General features: G+C 41.9%; 1 protein-coding gene across 2 annotated transcripts in view; it reads right to left on the bottom strand.

Annotated features, from left to right (window-relative positions):
- SASH1 (SAM and SH3 domain containing 1) overlaps positions 1-24,931 on the bottom strand; it is a gene marked incomplete at its 5' end in the record, with an annotated part of 571,880 nt that overhangs the window by 11,853 nt on the left and 535,096 nt on the right. Inside the window, 8 exons of one of the 2 annotated variants that reach the window (XM_082480255.1) lie at positions 1,877-2,027; positions 2,747-2,956; positions 4,108-4,277; positions 5,269-5,404; positions 7,411-7,554; positions 9,994-10,065; positions 14,078-14,913; positions 18,911-19,043. In XM_082480255.1, the coding sequence (XP_082336381.1) occupies positions 1,877-2,027; positions 2,747-2,956; positions 4,108-4,277; positions 5,269-5,404; positions 7,411-7,554; positions 9,994-10,065; positions 14,078-14,913; positions 18,911-19,043 (1,852 nt within the window). The remainder of the gene's footprint in view (positions 1-1,876; positions 2,028-2,746; positions 2,957-4,107; positions 4,278-5,268; positions 5,405-7,410; positions 7,555-9,993; positions 10,066-14,077; positions 14,914-18,910; positions 19,044-24,931) is intronic. The other variant, XM_082480256.1, reaches the window with a different exon arrangement.

Here is a 24,931-nt window from a genome sequence, read left to right as displayed (position 1 = left end):
AGTTCTTTCTTAGACTTAAAACTCCAACACCCAAAACAAAAGCAAAAAGCACTGAAAATAACCAAATCAAGTAAAAAAGAATAAAATCCTTATTCTGACATAATTTACAGAAGGGACCAAGAGGAAGGATCACGAATGGATCTCGCAAAGTTAGGTACTGTCCCCTGACAAAGGGACAAGGGAGAGACTAGTGGTAAAAATTCCTTCCTTCCTTGGTCTGTGCAAAGAGCCATCCAGGCTGTATAGACTGGATTCCAGGAATTTACCAAGAATGTTTGGTCAGAAATCATATTTTGTAGAGAAACTAAATCTGGGACTGAAGATATAGAAAACCAATTTCATGATGAACGATACAGTTTATGCTGTGTTTTTATTTCCCTTCAATAAAATGTCAGAAATGGCTATTCTAATTCCTATTCTCAGCACAGGAAAGGTAATTATGGGGTGGAACTAAGTGCTGTTGCCTCTCCCAGGTTCCAGCTGTCTGTTGCCCACTTCTCTTTCTGTTCATCTCCCTGACTTGGAGCTGGAATTTATACTTTCCAACCACAACATCACATAGTTCTTCAAGTTTTCAAACCAAAATTAAAGGGCCCTAAAAAAAAAAAAATTACTTCAGGGAAGTGAGTGTTCTCAAGAGGTCTGCAAATAATGAAGAGAAGCTCATATTAGGTGATGAAAAGCTACACTGATATAAGTTAAAAGAATCTATTTCTGCAACTGCAGTTTTATTGGGGGGTAGTGGAGGGTGGAGAAAGGTGAATGCCTCTTTGGGAACAAGAAAGCTATGTGTCACTGAAAGCTCAGGCTACACAGCACTGCCTGGAGATACAAACCACATGTCTCTTATAACAGAATTAAGCACTGCCCACTTAATAAGCAGCTGTTTAAATTGCTGCTATGGCAGTTTAAGCTAAAACACAGGATTTTGCACAGAAGCAGCTGAGAAAACCCTCACACAATCCATTCCACTGATTCTGCTTGGTAGGATACTAAACTTCTGCTGACACTTAGGGACGAAGGGGAAATGCAGTACTGTCTTAGGTTGCTGCAACTAGGTATCGAGCGCATCTAAATTCCTGTGTCAAGCTACACTTGCTTCTCAAATGATTTTACTCTAGCATGACTACTGCGTGTATGGTAGAGCCCTGCTTCCTCCTGTGCGGCAAAGATGCCATCGAATGTGACTGCCATGGCTTACTCTTCTTTCCCTCATCTTTACAACCACTTGTCTGAGACCACCTGTACAATGGGCAGAATTGCACTGCTGCACCTTAGATAGTTGGGTCACTGTCTTTCACTCTTTGCACTTGACTAATATATTTTCTCCCTTTGAAAATTGTTGTGTTGTCACGTGTACAACCTGAAGCTATCTGTATAATCCTGCAATTCACAGTCCAAGAATCATATGCATGTTCAGGTAAAATAAGCGAAAGTTTAATTCACATTTTCCTTCTCCACAGCCCTCCGGGCTTTGATCTTTTTCTTACCCTTGATAACCTCAACCTCTTCCCTATATTCTAGAAATTTCTTCTTTCCTATTCTCCATGTCTCATCTTCTTATTTTGAGTAGATTACCTCAGGATTTATTCCTGAACATCGGTATTCTAAAGAGTATGTGTTGTACACTTGACATCACTTGAGTAAGATGGGTAGTAGGGCTTACAAGACCAAAAGAATTCTGACAGAACAAATGCAAGTCTTAAGTTACTCGTCAAAAATCTACACATTGTTACACAGGATTACCCTGGAAATAACTAGATTAGGAAAAAAAAAAAAAAAATCAAAATCCTGGAACCAGTTTTCTGCTTTAAGGGGTTCACAAGGTTCTTGGCAGAGCTCTACTAAAACTGAAAACCTCAGACATCCCACGTACTATCATACTCCTGTAGAAGTTCCACCGCTGTGAGGAGAACAGCTCTGTGCTCAGGATCTCTGATGTTCAGTTCATCCAAATCTTCTTCTTCTAAAAGCTTAAAGGTATCCAGATCTTCATAACCATTGAACAGAAAAGTGGGCATGTGCTCCTGCATAAAAGGGAAAAAAAAAAAAAAAAAAAAAAAAAAAAGAGCTGTAAGACAACATATTTATTCAACTTATTTTGTCAATAAAGATACTAGAAGAGATTTTCACAACCAGCAAAAAAAGCAGTAGCTTAGCAAATGCAAACCACTGTATAACAGCAAAATTATAGGATTATAGCTTGTATAAACATTGCTCAAAGTTCAGGGAGGTAGCTGTGCCAGAACCAGAATGCCACGCATATTTTTGTGTTTGGAATGCACTGTATTAAATGGCCTGGGTAGCATGCTACCCGGACGCACAATACGGCACAGCTCTGTATGAAGGAAGAAGTACTAAATGGTGAATGACAGCCACATCTGTTTATCCCTAGCTCTTCTGAACAGAAATGAGGAAAAAAACTTCCTCTTTAAGACAGGGTAACTATTGTTATTTCACACCTTTTGCTTGCTTTTGAAATGTGCTAACTAGTAGCAACACTATGCAACGAAGTAGTCTCCGAGGGCATACAACTTGCAGCCTGCAGCACTTCATCAAGCCTGACAGGCAGTTCTGCCTGGCCTCAGCTATTTTCACTCTGCAGCTAAGACTGATTCTGCTAAGTGGCGTCACAATCCTTAGGATTATGAATCTGGCATGCAGCTTTTAAAACTAACAACTCCAAAGGTGTCACCCCCTTCTCACAAGCGAAACTAAAGGGTAAACGGAGTAAGAGAATTTGGACCTTTAAGTTGATGCGATCCAAGAGATCCTCAACTGACTTGGGCTGGGGCGGTCTGCTTTTCCGGCGTCTTCTGGTGGGCCGCTTCGGCTTCTCTTCCTCTTCATTTAACACATCCACATAGATAAACTTGAAAGTGCCAACTTTGTTGTTCAACAGGCCCATCCAAGTGCCCATGGGGGGTTTGCTGATTATATCAATGATGTCACCTTTCTGCAGACCAAAGAAGCAAGAAAGCCGCTTAGGCACGCTTACTGATGGAATTCAAGCAAACACACCCACTTTCTCTTAGATTTTCACGTACACAGAATGGACAACACCCTATAGTTTTCAAAATGTTAACCACAGCTCTTGCAAAAATGTCTGATTACACTTCTTTTACAAATGGAAGAAAAGGGAATTAAGTGACATACCTAAGATGACAGAGCAAGTCAACAAAAGAACCTGGAATGGACCCCAACTGTCCAGATTCACAAACCTGCTTACACCCCAGTACTGCATTACTGCTGTTGTGTACAAATGTCTCTAAGGTGTGCAACTACCTGAAATTGGTGCAAATAAGAACGTGCTCAGTGTACATGGGCAAAATCTGACATCAGATCTCCTGAGGAAAGTAGGCATATGCAGAAGGAACCATGCAACACTGTTGCTTTTCCTAACGTGCTCCTGACCATAACAAAGAAATGGACACACAAGTGTTTTTCTGTCCTTAAAGAGATCTGTTTTTCTGTCCTTAAAGAGTTTACCTTACATACATCTGCTTTAATAGGAATTAGCTGCCCTTAGAACTTTAAGCTACGAATGTAAGGAGTAAGATAGTCTGAATTGAATACAGCACAACTAAAAAGACTAAAAGCTGACATCCAGGAAACATTAAAGGGGGGTGACAACTCATAGTCAGCGAAGTCATTCAATATTAACTCAAAACAAGCTATATTAACTGAAATGCCTGTAAGAGATACTACGTGCAGGCGCATCCACATTTCTTCCAAGGACTTTGAAATTTTTTCCATTGATAGATTAATTCATTATGGCAGGCAAAGTATTCTTCCCATCTTTCAAACAAAATCCTTGCAAAATGAAAATAAATTTGTGGCACATTTTTATTTTTCCAGAAACTAAAGACAGAAGTGTCTTTCCCTGGACATGGAGAAATACTAATACTTACTTATGTTCTATAACGTTTTGCTATAATTCAAGCAAATCTTAAATGTATCAGAATAAGATAGGTTAAAGAGCTTAAAAAACCCCACATGTAAACTCATTAAAAGATTAAGAATTGTACAGTGCTTGCAAAGAGCTCTTAATTAAGAATTTTGCCAAAAATAAATATTTGACCCCTTAAAAACAGATATAGCTAGTACCTTCAGCTTCAGAGAGTCTGTATCATAAGGACTTGGAGTAAAATCAGTGTGAACCCTGGCTCTTCCACAAAAAGGTCCTCTGTAAGGAGGTTCTTCATCATCACCATCTTCTGATTTCACGCTCTCCCTGTTGCTGGTTGAGGAATCTGTTGTGCTCACTGTCTGACCACCTGTGTGAGAGACATAGTATCAGTCTACAAAAAGAATCTCTTTGTGAAGAAGGTTCAGAAACAAACAGAGGCAAGACAGAAAATGGGTCATCTTTCTACAAAACACAGTAATCAAAGTCCTTAAATACTGCTATTTCTCATATAGACATGCGATGGGAGAATTAGTTAATCTACTTTGTACTCCTGTTTTCCCAAATTCAGCTCAATATTTAACTGAGAAGCCATTTAACTAGTGTCTCATCTATGGTACATCCCAGGAGACGTCATCTTTCTTGGAAATTTTGCCCACAAAAAAGCATAGTGGTGTAAGTAAAATAAGCTCTGAATCTGAATAAGGGTTCCAGAATCCCCTTTATGTCCAGAAATTTGGTTTGATGGTAACACTTTGTATTAATATCACCAAAAAAAAAAAAAAGTGGATGATTTTCAGAACGGAGCTTTCTCTTCAGTTTTTTCCCCCCCATACGTTCTTGGTTTCTCTTGGTCAGTAATTCATAGTGAAACAAGTTCACACCGTCTGTATCCCACTTAAGCTCTTTTTTGTGTTTTTGTGTATCTTAACCAGAGAGGGTTTAAATAATACTCCTCTAACTAGTTAATGAGAGAAGCTCAAGGTCTCTCTGGAAGGGTGGGGGGTGGGAAGGACATCAGGAGTGCTCACGAGAAATCTAGTGTAAAGATGAGCCTGTTTACTACTGGCTAAGGACTGTAATTTTCACTCCAATCATTTATATTATAATAGCAGGACCCAGCAGACTCAGCCAAAAAGCAGGACTTCACTTTTTCAGAGCTCTGTATAAACACAAAGCAAGAAACATTGTCTCTGTACCAAAGAGCTTACGGTTCTTTGTAAACCCTTAATGACTAACCCATCAGCCTTTCTACTTTTAACCACTGCTTCTGCTTTGACTTTCTCTGATTCTGCTTACTGTGGAGATCTCTGCTCCCTGAAGCCACAGAAATGGAGCAATGCAATTACAACTGAACTTACTCATTGAGCTCTGACCACTTAAGGAACTCCTCAGGCTCTCTACTGAGCCACCGGCTTTCAGCTTGGGTTTGTCCAGGGAGTCAGTGTCTGGCGGCGGTGACTGCGGAGAACCTGGCATGACCCCAGGGCCAGACTCCTGAAAGTGATTGAACCATTTTACTTCAATAAACGAACATAGGCACTGACAGCTAGCATTATAAGTAGAAAGAAACATTACATAAAACTCCCAATTCAAAGGTTTTAATGACACATGATATTTTTGCCAGCAGTACTTGCAAAACAGCTAACGCCAAATTCAGCTTTCTGAATCAGGATTTTGTACAAAGATGAAAACAAATCAGACAATGCAAGTGAGACACACAGCAATGTACACTTTCCTTTTTGCAGTGAATTGTTGATACCTTTGCTCATTTACCTTGAAGAAACAAAGAATCAGCCAGAAAACGCAGCCTCTGCATAGTATAAATACTCATAAACATAAATGCATAAATATAAAAATATTTTGCTATGTGTGCAATAGGTGAGGCAATTTCTCTTTTCATTCAGTCAAGTATTATAGGAAATCAAAAAGGGTCTTTCTTAAATCGAAATTCTGTCAGCCTCTGTGAATGACAGTTAAAGCAAAGCAGCAGATACCTGTGGCCAGGATAGCTTTTGCTTGTTTTTTTGAATGCAGAAATGGATACTGGCACATAGTTTGAGTCATGATGCCAGAAAGGTACAAATATTCTGAAAATACTGTGCCAAAAAGTTTGAAAACAAAAGAACTGCAGTTTGCATATAAGAAGAGTTTTTGTGGAGACGTGTGGTCATAAAACTTTTAGATGAAACCTATTATTCGCATGCTGCAAAATCATCAGAAAAAAAGTCACCCCAGCATATGACTTCAGAGGTCAAGTCAATCTTGGAGAGAGCTAGAGAGCGGAAGTATAGCTAACTCACTGTAAACCGACTTCTCAAAGTATCCCTTTCTTAGGCAGACTTTGCAGAGGGGCACTGTAAGGCCAGCCAAATACCAAAGCATCTTTTTATCAATATCAGATCATTTTAGACCTTAAACTGTTTTAATTGTAAATTCAAATTAAATAACCGTAACCGTAGCACTGCCCCTGGTTATAAATAAGCATGGCTAACAGTCCTACAGGTAAGGGATTCCAATATTGGAAAGCACTGCATAAAATTTGTCGCCTCTCTATGCTGTCTCCAGATTCTGCAGTTCGGGGCTGTTACTTTGAATGTTATGAACTGCTCCTTTTACAGGCCCTAACGCTTTGCATGAACACCAAAGGGCAGACGCGGCGGGGCATGGCTCCCTTGGCATTTCCATCTCTCTATGGCTGCAAGCATCCCCGGCGGTCCAGCGGCCGGTAGGAGGCCACTTGGGGGCGATGTGAGCCAGAGAGTGCTCTGCTTTCCCAGCGGCTTTCTAAGCTATTACTTACACATTTCAAGTGGCAAGATTGGTTTTAAACAAATGCCGAAGATTTTTTGACACTCCACCAAAGCAAGGAAACCAATGTATACCAAAAGGGAAAAAAACAGCAATTGTTCCTAGGCCACTGAAATTCAAAGCCTAATTTACAACTAATATACTTCAGGTTTGCCTTTAAGAATAAGCTATAAAAATCTATAATGAAAGAATAATAGGAAAATCTTCTGTGGGATGAACCCTTTCTGACTACATTGTGTGTCTGTTTTAACGGGCTGCTGCAGAGGGCAAGCTATGATAGCTATGCTATCCGTAATAGCAGAGAGGAACCGTGTATGTGAAGTTATGCTGGGAATTTAAACTAAGGTGTAAATTGCAGATTAAATATATTACTGTGACCCTGTGTCACAGACCCGTTCCCTTAATAAATAATGAAGATAGAAAAAGAAATGGAAATATAGAGTGAGATGTGTAATGCCATCAACCACAGGCTTCTGCTGATGAGCTACTTGAATGAAAATCTGAAAATGCATTTTCATGGTTTGGCATCTATAGGAAGCCATTTCACAGTGAGGGATTTTATAAGAACATAGGAGTAAGTCACACCACATAGTCTTGTTAGAAATTTCTTCAGAGGTGCCTTGAAGCATGGGAATCGATATTGATTATCGCTTCTACACTGCTAAGCAGATTGCATTGCAGACCTTACATACCTGCTCAGACAGAGAGCTACTATATTTTTTAGACATCCTTTTCTTCATGGTTTCTTTTACAGACTTCACCTTTTTGCCCAGAGATATACGGGAAGCAGAGGGTGATTTGATCACTTCTTTATAAACAAAGTCTCCTTCTTTGCCCTGCAAAATAAAACAGGGTTTAAGCCTATAAAATACAAAAGCCATTTGTTTCCTCAGTCAGCAGTCATTGCAGAGGTACCCAGGCAGACACAAGACGGCAGCATGGTGTCCTGTTTACTGCTCTAAATTCACTGTTGAGACCTCGTGCAAACCACTGTAGCAGTCCTTACTCCTGTACCTTACTCCTAGGGCCTGATTTGTAATCTTTATTGCAGGTACTGTGTGTAGAGGTGGTGGGGTCTGTTAGGATGCCTTTATCCCTTTGGGGGGTTTCAGGGAAGTATTCAACCTGATAGAAAATGCCACAGTTTCAGGCTAAGCCCTCCTGACAGGACATACAACAGTAATCATAGCTCATGTTGGTCAATACTACATACAGTTTAACAGGAGTAAAGGTACCTCTGAGATCCTAGCCAAATCTGTATCTATGGGTGTGTATATATATGGATACCTACATTTGGCTACCCAAATTTACTTTTTATTTTCAGGCAGGCATTCAGTTAACCTCTCTTGATGACCATCTCTGTGGTTTTACTGTGGGTTGTTTATAAAAAAAAACACAAAAAAAAGCTACCGAATCCATCAACCATGGTAGAAGGTTACACTTGCACAGCTATTCTTAAGACACAGAACAGAGTACTGCTAAACTAAATTAGTGTGTCCATATATAGCGGATGACAAAGGCCAGCTACTTTGAACGGATGCAACCTTTTCTAAACCAGCTTAAGATACCTAGCATTTACTTATGCCACAAGCACACACAGAGAATGAACATGGATCAGTTGACATTTTGCCAAACTTACTTGTATGACTCAGCAGATTGTCCAGGCAGCATGCTAAACACGGTCTTTCACTCTACAGTGTGTCAGGAAACAGAGCAAAGCAGCTCTATCAGAGCTACTACCAGCACCCTTCACTGGCAAGCGTGCACCAAAAATCACAACGCAAAAAGGACTGAAATCTGTTTGGCCAAATAGGTTGACTGGAATTCAGTCTCTGACTTGGTTCAATAATCCTTCTGAGGACAATTTAGGTACATAAGATAACAAACCCTAAAATAAGTGTACACTATATTCTACATAAAAGATTTATCTTTTTTTTTCTGAATTTATGTATGTTTGATCCTTTACTAATGTTCTACCAAAAAGTTTCTCTGAAATTCAGTTGATACTTCATTTCTGACAATTCTGTATTTTCTTCCTTTACAAGTTGTTTGCGATTACAACTTCTTTGGTAACTTTTGATCGTTTAGCAGAAATTAAGGACAGCTCTTCGCCTTATCTTTTTGGAAAAAAAAAAAAACCTTCTACTTAACAGACTTAAATGTTTTCAAGAAAAAACCTTGATTGGCATACATTATTCTAGTGCACGGCATCTCTCCCACTACTGATGCTAGTAGGGAAAAATATAACACCTAGGTTTCACACTTTCCTCTATCAAAATCAATCTGAACAAAATATGCCAAAGTATCTATGCTTAAAGATAAACACTGTAAGTTTGGAAGTTAACTTTTTTACTGTGTTGAAAATTGATGAATAAAATAACCACCCGCAGTTTTGGCCAATTTCGGGATAATTTATGATGTTAAAAAAAACAACAGAGAAACAAAACCAACCCCCAAAAACCCAGCTGACAGAAAAATTTAATATAATGCTGGCATATAAAATGTTTCATAATTTATACTTGATTTAAGTGAACAGAGTAGTTATCAGAGCCAATGTTGAAACAGAAAAGAAAAACATATATAGGGCAAAAGGAAAAAATATGCTGGCAATTTCATTTGATATAATGTTCTGGCTCATTTCTGTTCTGTTATTTTTGGCTGCAGGCTGACCAACAGTAACACTGGAATCAACATGAGTAACATAAAATGGAATTAATTCTCAGTGGAGGTGTTTGGTTTGTTTGGTTTTTTTCTAAACACAAATAGCTCTGAAATCAATTGCACAGCACCCAGCACAATGGGATCCTGGTCTACTCCAGAGCTCTTAGATGCGATGAGAAAACAAATAATAAATCTCTTACATAATGGCTTCCACCCAAACAACTTGCAGATCTTCAGCAAATGAAAGTTTGCCTCATCATTCCAAACAGTAAATATTTTTACCAAGAAAGTATAGTAATCATATGTTTTGCCTGGGGTGATGCTCTGAGGAAGTCAGACATAAGAATAGGCCACAGATGTGCCCCCAGATCTACGCTTTGATCACTTGTTCCTGCCTTTTTGCACATATGGTATATAAATACTTATACACACATGGATATGGGTGGGTATGTTATTCTCAAAGCTAAGGAAGTCTGAGGTTAACGAAGATGCTCTGCTTTCTTGGATCCCTGAACTGTTATTACAGGCCTAAATTACACTTCAGTCTATTATAACTCTATTGCACATTTCATTTTACGCTATTTCAAGTCTGTGCTGCCTCATCTTAAACTTACCATTTGGTCAGAAGTGTTTCCAATATGAAGGGAACGATTTGTCAAGTCAAATCCTCCAAAGCTACAGGTTCTCTGCAAAAAAAAAAAAAGAAAAAAAAAAAATATGGATACAGTTCTATTGCAATGATTAGCTCATTCAAAACATCTGCGATTTGGAAAACACCAGTGAAAACACAAATGTCTGCAAAAATGGAAGCAAACAAACAAAAGGATGGGAGATTATAAATCAAGAAATCTGTTATAAAGCAATTTGAGTCATTTGCCTTTTCCAGAGACAACTCCTTTGCCTAAGGTCTGCTGCTGTTGAGTCATCTATTGCCTACTCTTCTTTTTAAAAAGAAAAAAGACTTTTTGGTCTGAGGAAACTGTTTATCTTATGCATCAAGTTTTCCAGGGTGCTGGCAACTCCACCTCAGCGCTTCCATCTGCCTACATAAATAAATCCACAATAGCACTGAAACACAGAACCACCAATCTTTTAAAGCATTGAATAACCTACCTTCTGGGAATAGCTGCACAGACTCCATTTCCACTGAAATACAAAGAGGCCTTGTAGGGCAAGCCCTTGGTAAGCGGAGGGAAAAACCAGCCCAGCTATCTGTAGGTTCTGTGCGTCCAGAGACTCAGCAAGCCCTGATTCTAGATTAGGTATTTGCCATCACACCTGTGGTGATACCTGGCAGCTTTGCTACTTCTGGGAGAAAGTACGCAATGTTTACAGTGCCACGATCACCTAGACGAGTGACTAAGTTTTGGCTGAATGCACAGATGCAGTTTATCATAATCATCCTGAATAAAAAAAAAAATAAATAAAAATAATTCCATCAAATCAGTGCTATGACACTGCTTCCCTCCCAAGAGGGCAGGGCAACCAAACTCAGGACAGAGAGAGGCACTTCCACAGCCAACTATTGTTTAACTGTGACAGGTGAGTCTCTGCTAAAGCTTTGGTATCACTTGAAAAAAGACCAGACAATTAGGGGACTCAGAGAGAATCCAGCTTTTGCTTTGCAATCCAAAAGGTAAAACCTGTGACTTTTTATTTGGTCACTGAACAACCACTGAACAACTCAAGTCCCTGGCCCTGCCAGAAATCTCACCGGGCAATTCAGGCAAACGAAGGCATGGCAGCTATAATTTACTTGCACAACTTCGACTCCGGACTCTGAGTGTAGGTTGCGAGTCTGTTATAAATATTCTCATCAGTGTTAGAGTTGAGACAAACAGGAGGCAGAAGATCAACCAGTTGCGAACCGTAAGTGCTTAGGGCCTGAACTACCCAAAAGAACAATTTCAAAGACACCTTGAGACTCAGCTAAACATCAGATCAGACCTACAAAGGATTGCCCAATCAGTACCGTGAGCGTGTACTTGGGAGTCAGTGAAGACCCACCACCTGAAAACTACCAGTCTGCTTCAACACCCTATTAGGAAGCAAGATCTATAAACTGTGCCACTTACTAAACAATTACATCAATTAGTTCTATTTAAGTAAACATTCTTCCTGCCCTGTTCACTGCTAAGCAGCATACATATTAATAACTTTTAAGAAGTTTTTAAAGATAACTTTTCTAGCTTTTATGTTGGGTGCTGTGTACCTACGGTGCTTGGATGACAGTTTTTGTATCCATCACGACTCTGCTAGAACTCAAAGCCAGCTTTGTCTAGGCCCCACACACATTAAAAAGAGTGCTCTGATGTCGAATTTTAAGTGTCTTTTTTTTCCAGAAGGCAATGTGACGATGGCATAGCTTTTAAAAATTGTTTTTGGAAAGCATTTGAGACCAACCACAAGTAATAAGATCAGTTTTTAAAGCACAGCCCGTTTAGCTATGAGTAATGTCATCCTTCTGTGAAGAGTCCGTTCTAACTAATCCTACAGTGTATGGTAATCCCAGCAACGAAGAGAGGACATCTGGAACTGCTCTGAGCAAGCTTGTCTGTCAAACCAGCCAGAGCTCCTCCTAACGCAGTCTTCTCAGAGAGCAAAATGTCTGTTGGTTAAAAGCTTCTGAATAAATGTACCATATTAACAATGCTTATAGTTTCATTATGGACCACCCCATACATTTAACATTTGACTTCTGCCTTCAGATTCCAGTAGTAACCCCGGCAATACTGTACCAAACAAAAGGTCTGTGGATGAGGAGAGGGATATTCAATGGAATGGCCATGCAATCAAAATTATTATTGTTTTGGGAGAAAAGAAAAATTGATGCGATTTAAAAATTTCATGCATGTCCAGGTCACCGAAACAAATATAAATGACAAAAATGAATGGCAAGGCAAGACAGGGTGACCAGTTCCACTGAATACATAGGCATTGCAATTTCCCTGAGGTTGCAGCGAACAAACATTAAGTGTTTCTAGGAAGAAGGAGTGGCATTAGTTGAAGTTTGCCAGCTTTTTGTGGTTTCAGGAAGAAGTGTGTTGAAAAAACTAGTAAGAGCAGCGTGTCTCCACCATTTATCCCATTCAAATGAGGCTGGAGGAGCAGCTGACTGCTGGTGAGTTCCTCAACAACAACAAAACCCTATCCATTTCTTCTCTGTTTGTATCTCTGTGAATAGCAAAAGTCAGTCCAGATGGTTTTCCTAATGAAATTACTATAGTGAGACTACTTATTAGAAGAACTGAAAAGCTTGTTTCTGTTATCTGTATGTAGAAAAACAGTTTTAGAAGGTTTTTTTAATTATGGAACATCTCTAGCACATGCAAGTGTGCTCTTTTGCCTTAGATACCACTACTAATTCAACCCACAGAAGGACGAGTAAGGTTTCTCTTATCATTGTAATATCCTCATGGGAAAACAACATCTTTTGACTACATGTCTACGAAAATATACAGTACCCTGTGAGCGGCAGGGTAAGCAGTCAATCAAGAAGAAATAGTGAAGCTGCCAAGAGAGAATGTTCATGGTATCGGGTAGACAAAACTTATCTATTTTGTGACTGAAGAGAAAAAAGTGAACCATGACAGCTTGGTCACCTCCCACAGATTATTCAAGGAGACCAAGGCTGACTCTTATATCGAGAATACCTCGCACCTGAAGAAATCAAGCAGAGACCTCTCAAAATAAAATCTGCAGATCAAGAGGAAAAGCTGTTTCTACTGTATTGTTCTTTGGAATATCTTGCTAAAAGTTATGGGTGCACTGTTGTTTCCACCCACCGAAGTAGGGAACATACCTACATTGTCAACTGAACAACAGACTAGCTGGCTCATACCTACATTGTCAACTGAACAACAGACTAGCTGGCTCATCTTTGGAGACCTGGGTGGCCCCAAAGTCAAGTTCCTAGGAAACTTAGCATCATGCTTAAGGGAAATATCAAAACTGGGTCATATAATCAGGATGCAGCTTTGGATCTCTATGGAGTGCTCAAATCACTTAATTTCCCATTGTACAGCACAATTTCCTTTTTTGGCAACCCCTTGTTCCCTTTCCACAATGCTCTGAGGGAAGGTGCCGCCCTCACCCCATGCTAGAAAGGAGCAGTGGCCATGGACAGAGCAGAAGGGACGCTTCAGGTGGTGGTGAGCAATAGCCAGGAGGGCAGTGCCTACATAATGTAAAACTCCCTGTCTTTCTGCAGCTGTGTGTGTAACAGAATACAGAGCTGGGTGGGCGAATTGATGAGATGCAAACTGAGAAGGGGAGGGCCAATATGGGACAATGACAGCAGGAGAGAAACAGAGCATTTGTTCATCTCTTGGTATCCCTTTAAGAAAATACTGATGCCAAAAGCATCACAGAGAACATGCTTATAGCATCTCAGAACTCCTCTGTTCACCAGTGATATCAATTTTTGCACTAGGTGAATTTAAAAAGCAGCATTTTGTCATATTTGCTTTCTCTCACTGAGGTATTCTGTCCACATAGAAAGTGCAGATTCAACAAAACTCTTCTCTGAAGGGATTCTATCAAGCTCTTTCCTTAGAGCTGAATTACAGTGCTTCGGAGTTTCTAACAGCATGGAAAGCAGAAAGCACTGAATTTGAGTTAAAAAGTATAAAGCAGAAAGTGTTGACTGCAACCTCACAGAAACTGGAAGACCACCTTCATGGCAACTCTTTGACTCACAGACTTTTGGTGGATTCTCAAGAGAACCCTTTTAGTACAGCGATCCACTGTAGCAGCCCACTTCCTCTTGGCCTCCTCATCCTCCTCCAGCAGGCATCTCCTCAGGTCCTGCTTGTCGGCCTTGCTCAGGGTCCTGTCAGTAACGGGACGCACCAGCTGTGAGAGGTTGAGGTGACTGTACAGGCTCCTCTCCACCACATAGGTAATATTGAACTCGCTGACAGAAGTGCGCCCTCGTAGCCTTCTGTTTGGGAAGCCACAACCTCCACCCCCTTTCGTTTTGTGCCGCAGTAATTGTAGGTCGCAAGTTGCAGTGGATGCTCCTTTCCTAGCAGCACGCTGGCAAAGAAAAGCTCTGGAACAGGAATAGTTAGTATCCATTTTCTTCAATCGGATTTGCTTCTTTACACTCTGAATCTCTTCCAGGGACACCAGAAGATGGTGCTTGTGCCTGTTGCTGTCATAAAAGCAAATGCTTTCTGTACTTACCCCGTGGCTCAGTGAGCCGAGGCTCTTCTTCATTTCCCCATCTGTCAAGGAGCGGCAAACTTTCTGGGTCTTCTCCTCTTCTGGGTAAGAGAAAAATGTCCCAAGTTTCTTGGGAGGCTTGATAAGGCCACGGCTGTCAGTTTTGCTGAAGGTCTTCACCAGCTTTCGGTTAGCTCCCCACGTATCAAGACTGCTGGATGAGGGAGAAGTAGTCAGTGAGTCCGAGTCGTCCTCTGGCTGCTTTTCACAGGAGCTGTCAAAGTAGAATTGCTTCTTGTGAACTCCAGAGTAAAGTGCCGATCTGTCATCCAGTATAGGAGAGTTGTCAAGTGAGTGCTCTTCCACACCTACAGGGGACAAAAGCAGCACAACATGTGTCATCATTCATAATCCTCTAAGATGTTTCCCTGTAGAGCCTTATTGTATTTATTTAAGATGTCACCCATTTAAAATGGAAGAAAACTCTCCCTGATACAAGTAGCCCAGAAGGTATTTGTGAGTGGATAAACCTGAAGCAGTTCCTTCCATTTGTGAAGTGAGAGTTCTGGGATGAGTTAACAGTAGACAGACAACAGCATCATGTAAGTAAAATCATTGTTATTTTAAGTTTCTCTCTTTCATTTGCAGCTAAGTAAGACCACAGATGCTCTCACTAAGAACCTCTTAAAAGCTGGAACTGGGATCGGTTTCTCATGTTTTTCTCCTGATACTTGCACATGATGCTCTAGTGAGATTACAAGAGGTCAGTATACACAGGTATTAAGAACCAAACAAGTATCTCTCAGGTCCAGTTTCCAATACCCATTGCTGCTGTTGCTGCAGAAAGCATTATTTTTCCCAGAAAAGTTATGGAGCTGAGCTCCAGGATGAAAGTTTTGGGTTTCCAGTGGGGGAAGAGGTACCAATTTTAATCACACAGAATTTACTTAAACAGATGCAAAGAAAAAAAAAGTAGGTCAAATTGCAGGTGTGCCAATTTCAATAGTCTCCTGGTAATGACAGAAACACTTGGTTTTCACCAAATATATGTTTCACAGAAAGGGAAGAAGAAGTTTTGCAGTGCAAGTACTGGAGGTGGCCAAACAGCCATGTCTCCTTTTTGGAGTGAAGAGAAGGGAATAAAGGACCTGAGATTGCAATTCCTTTTCATGTTTAGCATTTAAGAAACTTTTCTCTGGTGTTTTCTTCTGAGCAAAGTATAGGTTCTGGTATTAGATGCAGTAACAAGAAGAGAGTCAAACAAGAGCATGCATCCTCCTCAGTCTTGCCTGACAAATTTCACAGTATAGGTATGTATCAGAAACACACACAGAAATGTGACTGTATTTATTTTTTGCCAAAATAAATTTCTTGCCTGACCAAGCTTTGCCTTCATCTTTGATTGCTTCCACTGTCTTACAGCAGAGTTAAACTTGAACCATTACCAAAACACCTATGGTTTACTAACAGGGGACACATCTCAAGATGAAAGAAGTTTAGTTGCCATGTACAGGCTTCCTGTCTCACCTGCATTTCACTCTGTTGGCAAAACATATTTGACATATATTTGCTGAAACCCAAGATGCTATTTTACCAAGATAAAACTTGCTGTGACGGTGAAGGGATAGTGGACCACATCTGACACACAACTTTCACTCTTGAGAACTTTTCTGAGGTAGGTCTGCAGACTGGTGTCTTATTTTGGCACCACTTTCACTGGACTACCAAACTTGCTCTTTTTCCCCCTCTACTTCTCAATTTGAACAGAAAATAGACATTCTCTTGGGACTGAATATGTGCTGATAAACAACTTTAGTCCACTGCGTAAATATGTTTTTAAACAGCTTGTAAAATATGCATTGTGTGTCAACACTGTAACAGATGTTATTTGGAGTGAGTCCATGACACAGAGCCATAATGACACAGATGTAGATGTGATTCGTTTTTAAATGCTATATAAGAATGGTGCCCAGGAATTAGGAAGCTTCAGTTATTTAGCTCACTAGGAGCAGACTAACACAAAATACACATGGATTCAGATATTGGCACATGCTAGTGAGTATCACATCATCCAGATGTATATTTATGTGATAACAGAGTCAATAGTAGAAATGCGGGAGAAGGCTCTGGGGCTAGTGTGCTTTTCTTTAAAAAATACAGGAACTTATAGGGGAAATTCGGCAAAGTTGCTTTTTGTGAAGAAATTTTTGAGAATTATGAGGAATCTTTCTTCTGGTGAACTGCACATCAATTTTCAAATCAAGCCTACTGTCAGGCTGTTGAACACCAATGAATTTATCGAAATTTTACTGATGTGAATCAGATTTTACAGCCAACTCCCCAAAACCTGGCCATCTAGGTTTTCACATTACTTCACATTTATAACAGATTCAATTAACAGCAGCAAACAGCTCAAGAACTGATCCAATCAACTGCAGGTAACTTGGAAGGCCAGAAAGCAATCCCCAAATCTGACTACACTGTTTTTTGTGATCTCGCAAAGCCTTCTGACATATGTAAATGGGAATACAGACCTACATTATGAGATATGACGATGGAGAGCATTTATGAAGCACTTTTAATATGCCACATGAAAATGGGTGTGGAGAGAATTTACTGAAAGAAAAGTCATAGATATCTACTCCTAACATAGACTTGGCTACTTAAGGTGCCTTCTACTTATTAGAACTTATGCAGAAGTAATCCATGTTGTTATTTAGCAATAATTGTTTTTGCTACAGTTTCCCAAGAACCAATCTGCAAAGGAACTCCAGAGTGCTAGACAAAGTGCAAACTCGGAGTTTTAGATAATTTATTCAGAAAAGCCTGGAGTTAAAAACAAAGAAGACAAGCAGGAGACAGAGAAAGAAGGAAGCAGAGCAAATTTTTTTTTTTTTTTGAGATAATTGTTAATTCAGTGATTTTTCGGGGGGGTCACAGGGGTGGAAAACTGTGGGGAAAAAAAACACCTGGAAGGAACTGGGACACTTAAGCGAAAGACTAAAGGTGAAAAGGAAGTAAGGAGGTGAAACCCTGTAAGAGAGGGAATAGAGAGCAAAACAGACAGTTAACGTGCTGAAGAGAAAATCTGGTCAAACTGCAGGAAGACATCTGCACACCCAGTAGCTCTTGGGCTGCCTGCTCCTGCAGGTACTCCCACCCCTGGAACCTCTAGCTGATTGCTCCCTGCAGTTTCTCCCAGGCCCACAGGGAAGAAGGGGTTGGTAAAACCTCTCTGGGGTCCCTTCCCCAGAGCAGGGGAAAAATAACACTATTTTGTTTGCCCTTTCTCATAAACCGTGTTTTCGCTTCCAAGCTTTATGCTCACTGTATGAGGTGACAAAACCTTTTCAGACCAAGACAGCCGCCTGGTCTAGAGCTCTGGACTGGCTTTGCCTTTCACACCAGCCAGTAACATCACCATCATGCAGGAGAGAGGCAGGCTAGATCATAAATCTGCCAACAGCTTTCCGCCACATAGCCAAGAAGATGCACACGTTCTCCTTAAATGCACTAGGAAGGAATCATAATACAGCTCAGCTCACTGCAAAGCTGAGGGGAATCGGCATACTATCCCAGAAGGCCACTAACGTAGAAGGGTGTCCACAGTTCCAGTGAGGACTCAAGCAGGGCTGTGCAGAGAGGCTCCTGAGGCTCACACTCCACTCTTCTGAGTGCTCACACACAGATGCAGGTCATCCAGAGTTAATTCTGCAGCACGTTCATGGCATTCCCAGGGGCTGAACTCTGCTTCCCATTTCCCCACCCTCCTCCTGCTCCCTTTTCTCCCCATCTCTCTTGGCAGCAGGGCTCATTCAGGAGCCAAACTGCACGCGTCTCCTCCAGAAGTAGAGGAGTTAATATTACATGAGACAGTCACTATCCCACAAGAATGTCTGATAGAGTTGCTGTACTCTTGCCATAGGATGATGCCATGTGGCACAACTACACTACCAACCAGCTGCTACCCCTCCCCAAAGTAGCGAGAGCTTCACCTGTGTGCTGTCCCAGGTCTCAGAGGAGGGAGCAACATGGTGGTGGCTCTGCTTACTGCCTTGCTGAGCCTGTGGGGAGCAGGCTCCCCAGCATGGAGCATAAAACATAAACCAAGTTCTAATCTCTTAATGAGGGGCTCTCCAGCGCTGCTCTGGGAATACCAGGAGATCAGCAGTAACCACATCCTAGACTGTCACTTTCCTCCTTCCACAATCTCAAAATGCAATTACCAGGGTAACGCATCCACTGTAGACAAGGCAGTCTTTCTCACCGTCCCTTAAGAACACTCCACCCCTCCCTCTCCAGCCCTCCACTTTCTGTCCCCTTCTCAAGAGAAACACGTATTCACACACGCACATTGCTTTTTACCTTCTGTGCTGGGTTTTTTCATTTCTTCCACTCTTATAAGTTTCTTCCTCACTCTGCGAGTAGAATTCACCAGCTTGTGCAACCTCTTAAACTTCACCGACTCCTCTGTTTCATCATCGGATTGTTCTCTTGACTGGCAAAGAAACAAAGGGAATATTAATAAAGTAGTAGCTCCACGGCTTGCTCCTTCAAGTCAAGTTAACCCAGTTCATTCGCTGCACTGTGTCAATGCAGCTCTAACTGGTATTATATATTTCAGCCCAGGTCAGACAGAAACATTTAAATTACTGAGGGTTTTCTCTTTTTCTTCTTTTTTTTTTTTCTTTTTCTTTTTCTGAAAGCATGACATACCATTTTGATTTCTAAATCTGTGAAACGTAAGATCCTAGGCATTGAAATGCATTCCTGCCCTTGTCTTTCTTCCCATGCATTGTGTAATAACTACTTCCACGTCCTCTCTCAGTACGTTTCAGGCAGTGCTCTTTCCCAGGGCTCTTCTTACCATACCAGTTATGCTCCTGTGGTTTGGGTCAGTCACTGGTCTGTCTGGCATCTCAGAACTCGCTGTTTAAACCTGGTTATAAACAGCTTCTCCAAACTGAAGCTCTGTCATTGACAACTTCTTTTTTTTCCCCTCCAGTCTTCCCAGAAAATCAAAAACAGCAGCAAAAGAAAGGGACGGGAAGGAAAAGGAAGGAGGAGACCTCATCTGCCTTGCTCATGAACTGCCACAGCTACAAAATATTCTTTTCCTCCTCCCTGCTCCCTACACTCCTCCTGAAGGCTCTCGAGGCTGGAATTAAGACGGACACAGCATTCCTCCAGCACTGACCAAGGGAAAACTCTGACCTTTTCAGATATACAGTGCAGTCCATATTCCCCAGCATCCCGTTTCGTTTTGCATCTGATCCAGTATGCTCAGTTCCAGCTGTTTTCCCTCAAGTATCAAACATTACAGAGACAAAAAAAATTCCCCTCTCTCCAGCAGCAGTGACACAACAAGCTGAAACAATCCATTCCTTGTGAACAAGAAGACGACTTCAATTTTCAAGCCAGATCCAACGTTCAATGTGCTACTTCCTCTGTTTTAATCAGTTCAGAATGTGGAAGGCGGTGGGGGGAAGGGAAGGGGAGAGGAGGCCGGCAGGGCTCTCCAGCTCGGCCAGGACAGCCCTGGCATCATGCACTGCTGCACATTCCTGCGCGCAGCGCAGGCTCCAGCTGGATCGTGGTATGGATCATATACCTTACTTTGTTTTCAACCTCAGTCCTGGCCAATTTGCCACATTCTTAATGGTCAGCTCTAAAAACCCTCATGAAACTTCCTGTCAGCATAGCTATCTGGGCTTCCACAGCACGCTCACCCTTTTTTCTCTTCTCCTTAATTAAACTTTTAAAAAAAGAAAAATCCCCAACAAATGCAAGCCAAAAACCAAACCAAACCAAAAAACCTAAACCACCCTCTCCTCTTCACCAGCAAAAATGCTGTCTGCTTATCCGGATGCTGAATAAAGACAGGCCAAACATAAAAATGCTTCCTAGTTTTCTAATACACTTAAATATCAGGATGTGGTAATAACGGTAGATGCCATGGGGCAGGACTCCAATTAGCAGTCACACGGGTACACTTTCAAAGGCACAAACAGAGCTGAAGTGCCGTGGGGCAGCTTTGAAAGCCTACCTTTTGAAAGGTCAGCAGAACCACACCAGAGCAAACTTCAGCCACTTCCTGCAAGGGCACCATCAATTACTGATTTCCCACAAACTTTGTGTTACTCCAAAACAAGAAGGAATATCAAATGGATCACGTATGGCAGTAGGAATTGCCACTCTGCCATCTGAGAGCCACAGGAACATGTTTATTATGGGTACAGGCTGGCTAGGTAATTAATAATCTTCCTTTGGGAAAAATAGAGCTGTAAAGAGGAGTACCAAACTTGTTTATACCAAGATAAATTAAGCAGCAAGATGAGCATTAATTCAGAGATTATGGCTAGGAAAACTTAGTGACATGTCAAACAACATGACAGACATATTTAGATAAGATGACAAATGGATTATTGACTGTAATGAAGAAATTTAGTCAAGACTTCTTAGGCCATTAAGTGCATCCTGGCAAGCAACCATCATGCATACTCTGCACTCAAGATATGTTTATTTTAAATGCAATCACTCTAAGTCATTGCTTTCCTTCATTACTTTTCATTCACCCTTGGTTTGTGAGACTACTGCTTGTAAAACTGTGAGCTCTGTAAGACTTAGAGAACGGCTCATACCTGGTCCTCCCACCCAGGATTTCATCAAAGAATAAACAACTAGTCTTACTTTTGCACCACTGGTACCCGATAAAGAACTGTCCCTCCTCAGGGTTATGAAGACTCAACAACAACAAAAGCTTTCACAATGTCTGACATTTACATTCACAACTACCACTGCAAAAGTGAGCACCAAAATAGCCTCAGCACAAGGTACTGACATCAAACCTGAGTGGGTGGTACAGGGGGTCCCCACCACACTTCAAAATAAAGTCCCATCGGACTGAAGTGCCAGCTGTTTTTCTTTGATGCTTCAGGACAGCCAGCATGCTTTGAGCCGGGGTCCTCCGCAGGCAGCGACAGACTCTTCCTAGTGCCACTGCTCAGCGAAGAGAAGGCGAGAGCAGCTTGTGCATAACAACAGGAGCCACTGGACAATGGGTAAACTAAAACCAAAGTCAGTCGCACTCCAGCAGCCTATTTCCTACCATATCGGGTAGCATGTGGCATGGAAAATCTTCTGTAAAGGAAAAGGATGGCCAATAGGTTTATGCAAAAAGGCCTAAAAACATCAGTGACTAAGCCAGTGGTGCCACTCAGGAAACTTTCTTGTCAAATAACACTGAATCCTTGAAAATGAAGCCATTTTGAAAAAGGGTTACTTTTGATTCGCTTCCTGTTTTTGAAACATTTTTTTTTTTTTTAAAAAGGCCTTGAAATTATCAAAAGTTTCCATTTTGGCACACAGGAAACAGAGCTTAATTTTCCAGCTCAAGCAATGTTTTCTTTTACAGCTAATATTAAACAGAAAACAGAAATGTAAAGCATTCAGGCTGTAAGCGACATATTTGGAAATCACTGAACTTCGACGCTTTGACTTCCCCGACCCACTCTACCCTCCCTGCTTCCTTGGTGACAGAATTGCTTTTTTTGGTGGCTGTCCCTGACTTCAGATGGGAAAATCACCCCAGTCTCCGCAGCATGTGGTGGGCCGGGCAAATGGCTTCCTGGACAGCTCTAGCAGACAGGCCTTGGCATGGGGCTTCAATGCAGCTGGCTGCCAGACCCCCTCTCACCTCCCCCCCCCCCCCCCCCCCCCCCCCCTTAATGAGTGTTTCAGTATGCTGCAGCACTGCAAACTATGAGGACAGGCTGAGAGAGTTGGGGTTGTTGAGCCTGTAGAAGATTAGGCTCCGGGGAGACCTTATAGCACCCTTCCAGTACTTAAAGGGGGGCTACAGGAAAGGTGGGGAGGGACTCTTTATCAGGTGGTGTAGTGATAGGACGAGGGGTAATGGTTTTAAACTGAAAGAGGGTAGATTGAGACTAGATATTAGGAAGAAATTCTTTATTATGAGGGTGGTGAGACACTGGTACAGGTTGCCCAGAGAAGTCATGGATGCCCCATCCCTGGAGGTGTTCAAGACCAGGTTGGATGGGGCTTTGAGCAACCTGGTCTAGTGGGAGGTGCCCCTGCCTACGGCAGGGGGGTTGGAACTAGATGGTTTTTTAAGGTCCCTTCCAACCCAAACCATTCTATGATTCTATGAAAAGGGTAGACATAGTCTGGTAAAGAGGAATGATGAGTCTGCAAGAGGCTCAGCTGCAGGCTCCCTGACACAGGAGTAGGCCATGCTGCACCCCAGTCTGCCAACGCTTCCCAGCCCCTGGCACATGGCCGTCCTGTTAGTCCAAACCTCGACGTTGTTAATGCATTGGTAAAACAGCTGGGGCCCCTTCATCTCCTTGTCCCCCTACATGCTGCTGGAGCAGGCCTCTCCCCTTGCTCCAAGGGGAAAACAAACGGATTTGCAGTACTGTAAATAGGAACAACTTAACTTCCCTCTCCTCTGCTCCAAACTTTTCCATCCGAAAGCCCATATGGCTCAACTTTTAATTATTTTGGCTAATGCTGTATGTAGTAATTCTGTGGTGAATGCTTAAGTGTTTCATTTCTGGTTTCCAGGGCAACATTACATCAGATTGCAGACAGCTGGCTCCACAGCCTTAAACCATAACAAATTGGCCAAGGCGATGCACAAAAATCGCGCTTGCTGTAAAGCGAGAGGGCAGGGCTGGGCCTGCGGGCTGCCGGGGAGCCGGCGCAGCCTGCGGGCCCCTTGGCAGGGCTGGCCAGGGGGAGCCGCCCTTCCCCGTGCCGCTTGGAGCAAGTGCATCCCCGACACATCTGCAATGCTCTCACAGTGCGGAAACCCGCCAGCTTGGAGAGCTCGGCTGCACAAACGCGCGAAGGACTATAGGGAAACAGAGGCTAAATTAACAGCATCTGGAAATTCCAAGGACTGCATGCAGAGGACTGCAGCCACCACGTACCACATGGCTGGAAAACTGCGGAGAGGCCAAGGCCCATCCCCACCACTCAGCTCTTCGCCACTAACAAACGTGGCCACAAACCTATGAGGAAGTTCTCCAATCCAGGAGATATCCATTCCCTCTGCCACCTCTAGCGTCTCTTCCGCGTGGAAAACTTTTCCTACTCATGCACCTCTAAAGGCCATGCTTTGCATCATCTTGTATGTAAGATCAAAGTAAAAAGCCTTAAGTTCAGGAACAAATAGGAAATTAGCACATGTACTTTGATATTCAAGGAGCTCACGACAGTTCTGCTCCCAGCGCCGTCTTTGCTTTCTCTCCTACTTTTCTCACACAGGCTCTTTGCTGCTGCCTGCTCCGGAGGCAAGGCACACGCCTTGCTCTGCAGCTCTCTAACATCCAGCCCATAGCACACACCATAAAAATAACAATCCTAACCTCCCCCTTTGAATTAGTGCTTTACACATGCACGCACATGCACACACACATGCAGAGAAAGCTAACATTTATTAGGCTACTTGGAATTAATTGGCCAAACGTAAACCAGAAGTAAGTAGCTAGCTTTCGGCAGGACTATGTTTGGAAACACTTCAGGGTTATAGCTGCAACCCTTAAAAAACTCAAGATAGGTAAAGCCTGCTAGCAGGTCCTAATAAAAATGTCTAAGAAACACTAGGACAATATCCAGTTAAAGCTATGATAACTGATTAATGTGTTTCAGCTCCATAAACAAAAGTATACATGACTTTTACACAAGCTGTGTGAAGCCATTTAGAGAGATGTTAAAATTTTACAATTCGCTTTATGCCCAGTAATAGTTCAACCCCAAACTGAAATCTCTAGGAAACCTCCCATCTAAGAAACAAGAAAATCTCTTAATATCTGATTAAGCCCAAGCTGCAATTATTTTTGGCTATCAGACAAATCTTGTTCAGCAAAGTAGGGCAAAAATACACATTCAGACTTGTGGGCACATCACATCACATTCCCCAGCCCTGGCTAGCTCACTTCAGAGCTAAGAGCTCTATAGTAAATGCAAAAAGATTTTTCTGTTCCCTTTAGGAGACGTGGCTACACGTGTCCTTTCTTCTTTCTCTCTTAACACGCTTCACATCTGCCAAAAAAAACAACCATCCTAACTTTTTTTAAAGTTTTATTAAAGATGCCTGGATAAAATCAGAGACAGGAAAATAGAATAAAAAAGAACTTAAAAGCCCAAGGAAAGGAAGAGGAGAACCGAGAAAAGCTACGCATGCTGTGCTGTGCCTAAGAATAACCACAAAAGCCTTTTCTCTTTCTCCCTCTCTGAAACAGGAGGCACATCCTCTCCACATCACGCTACATGCTCAGTGACTTACCAGCTTCGGCATTTATAGGCCTAAAGCTCAGTTTCGAGTAATTCCCCCTGAGTCCTCAACTGCTGTCAGCTTCG

Source organism: Vanellus vanellus (assembly GCF_965231255.1).
Source record: "Vanellus vanellus genome assembly, chromosome: 3".
Lineage (NCBI taxonomy): Eukaryota > Metazoa > Chordata > Aves > Charadriiformes > Charadriidae > Vanellus > Vanellus vanellus.
This window is presented reverse-complemented; position numbering and strand designations above follow the sequence as displayed.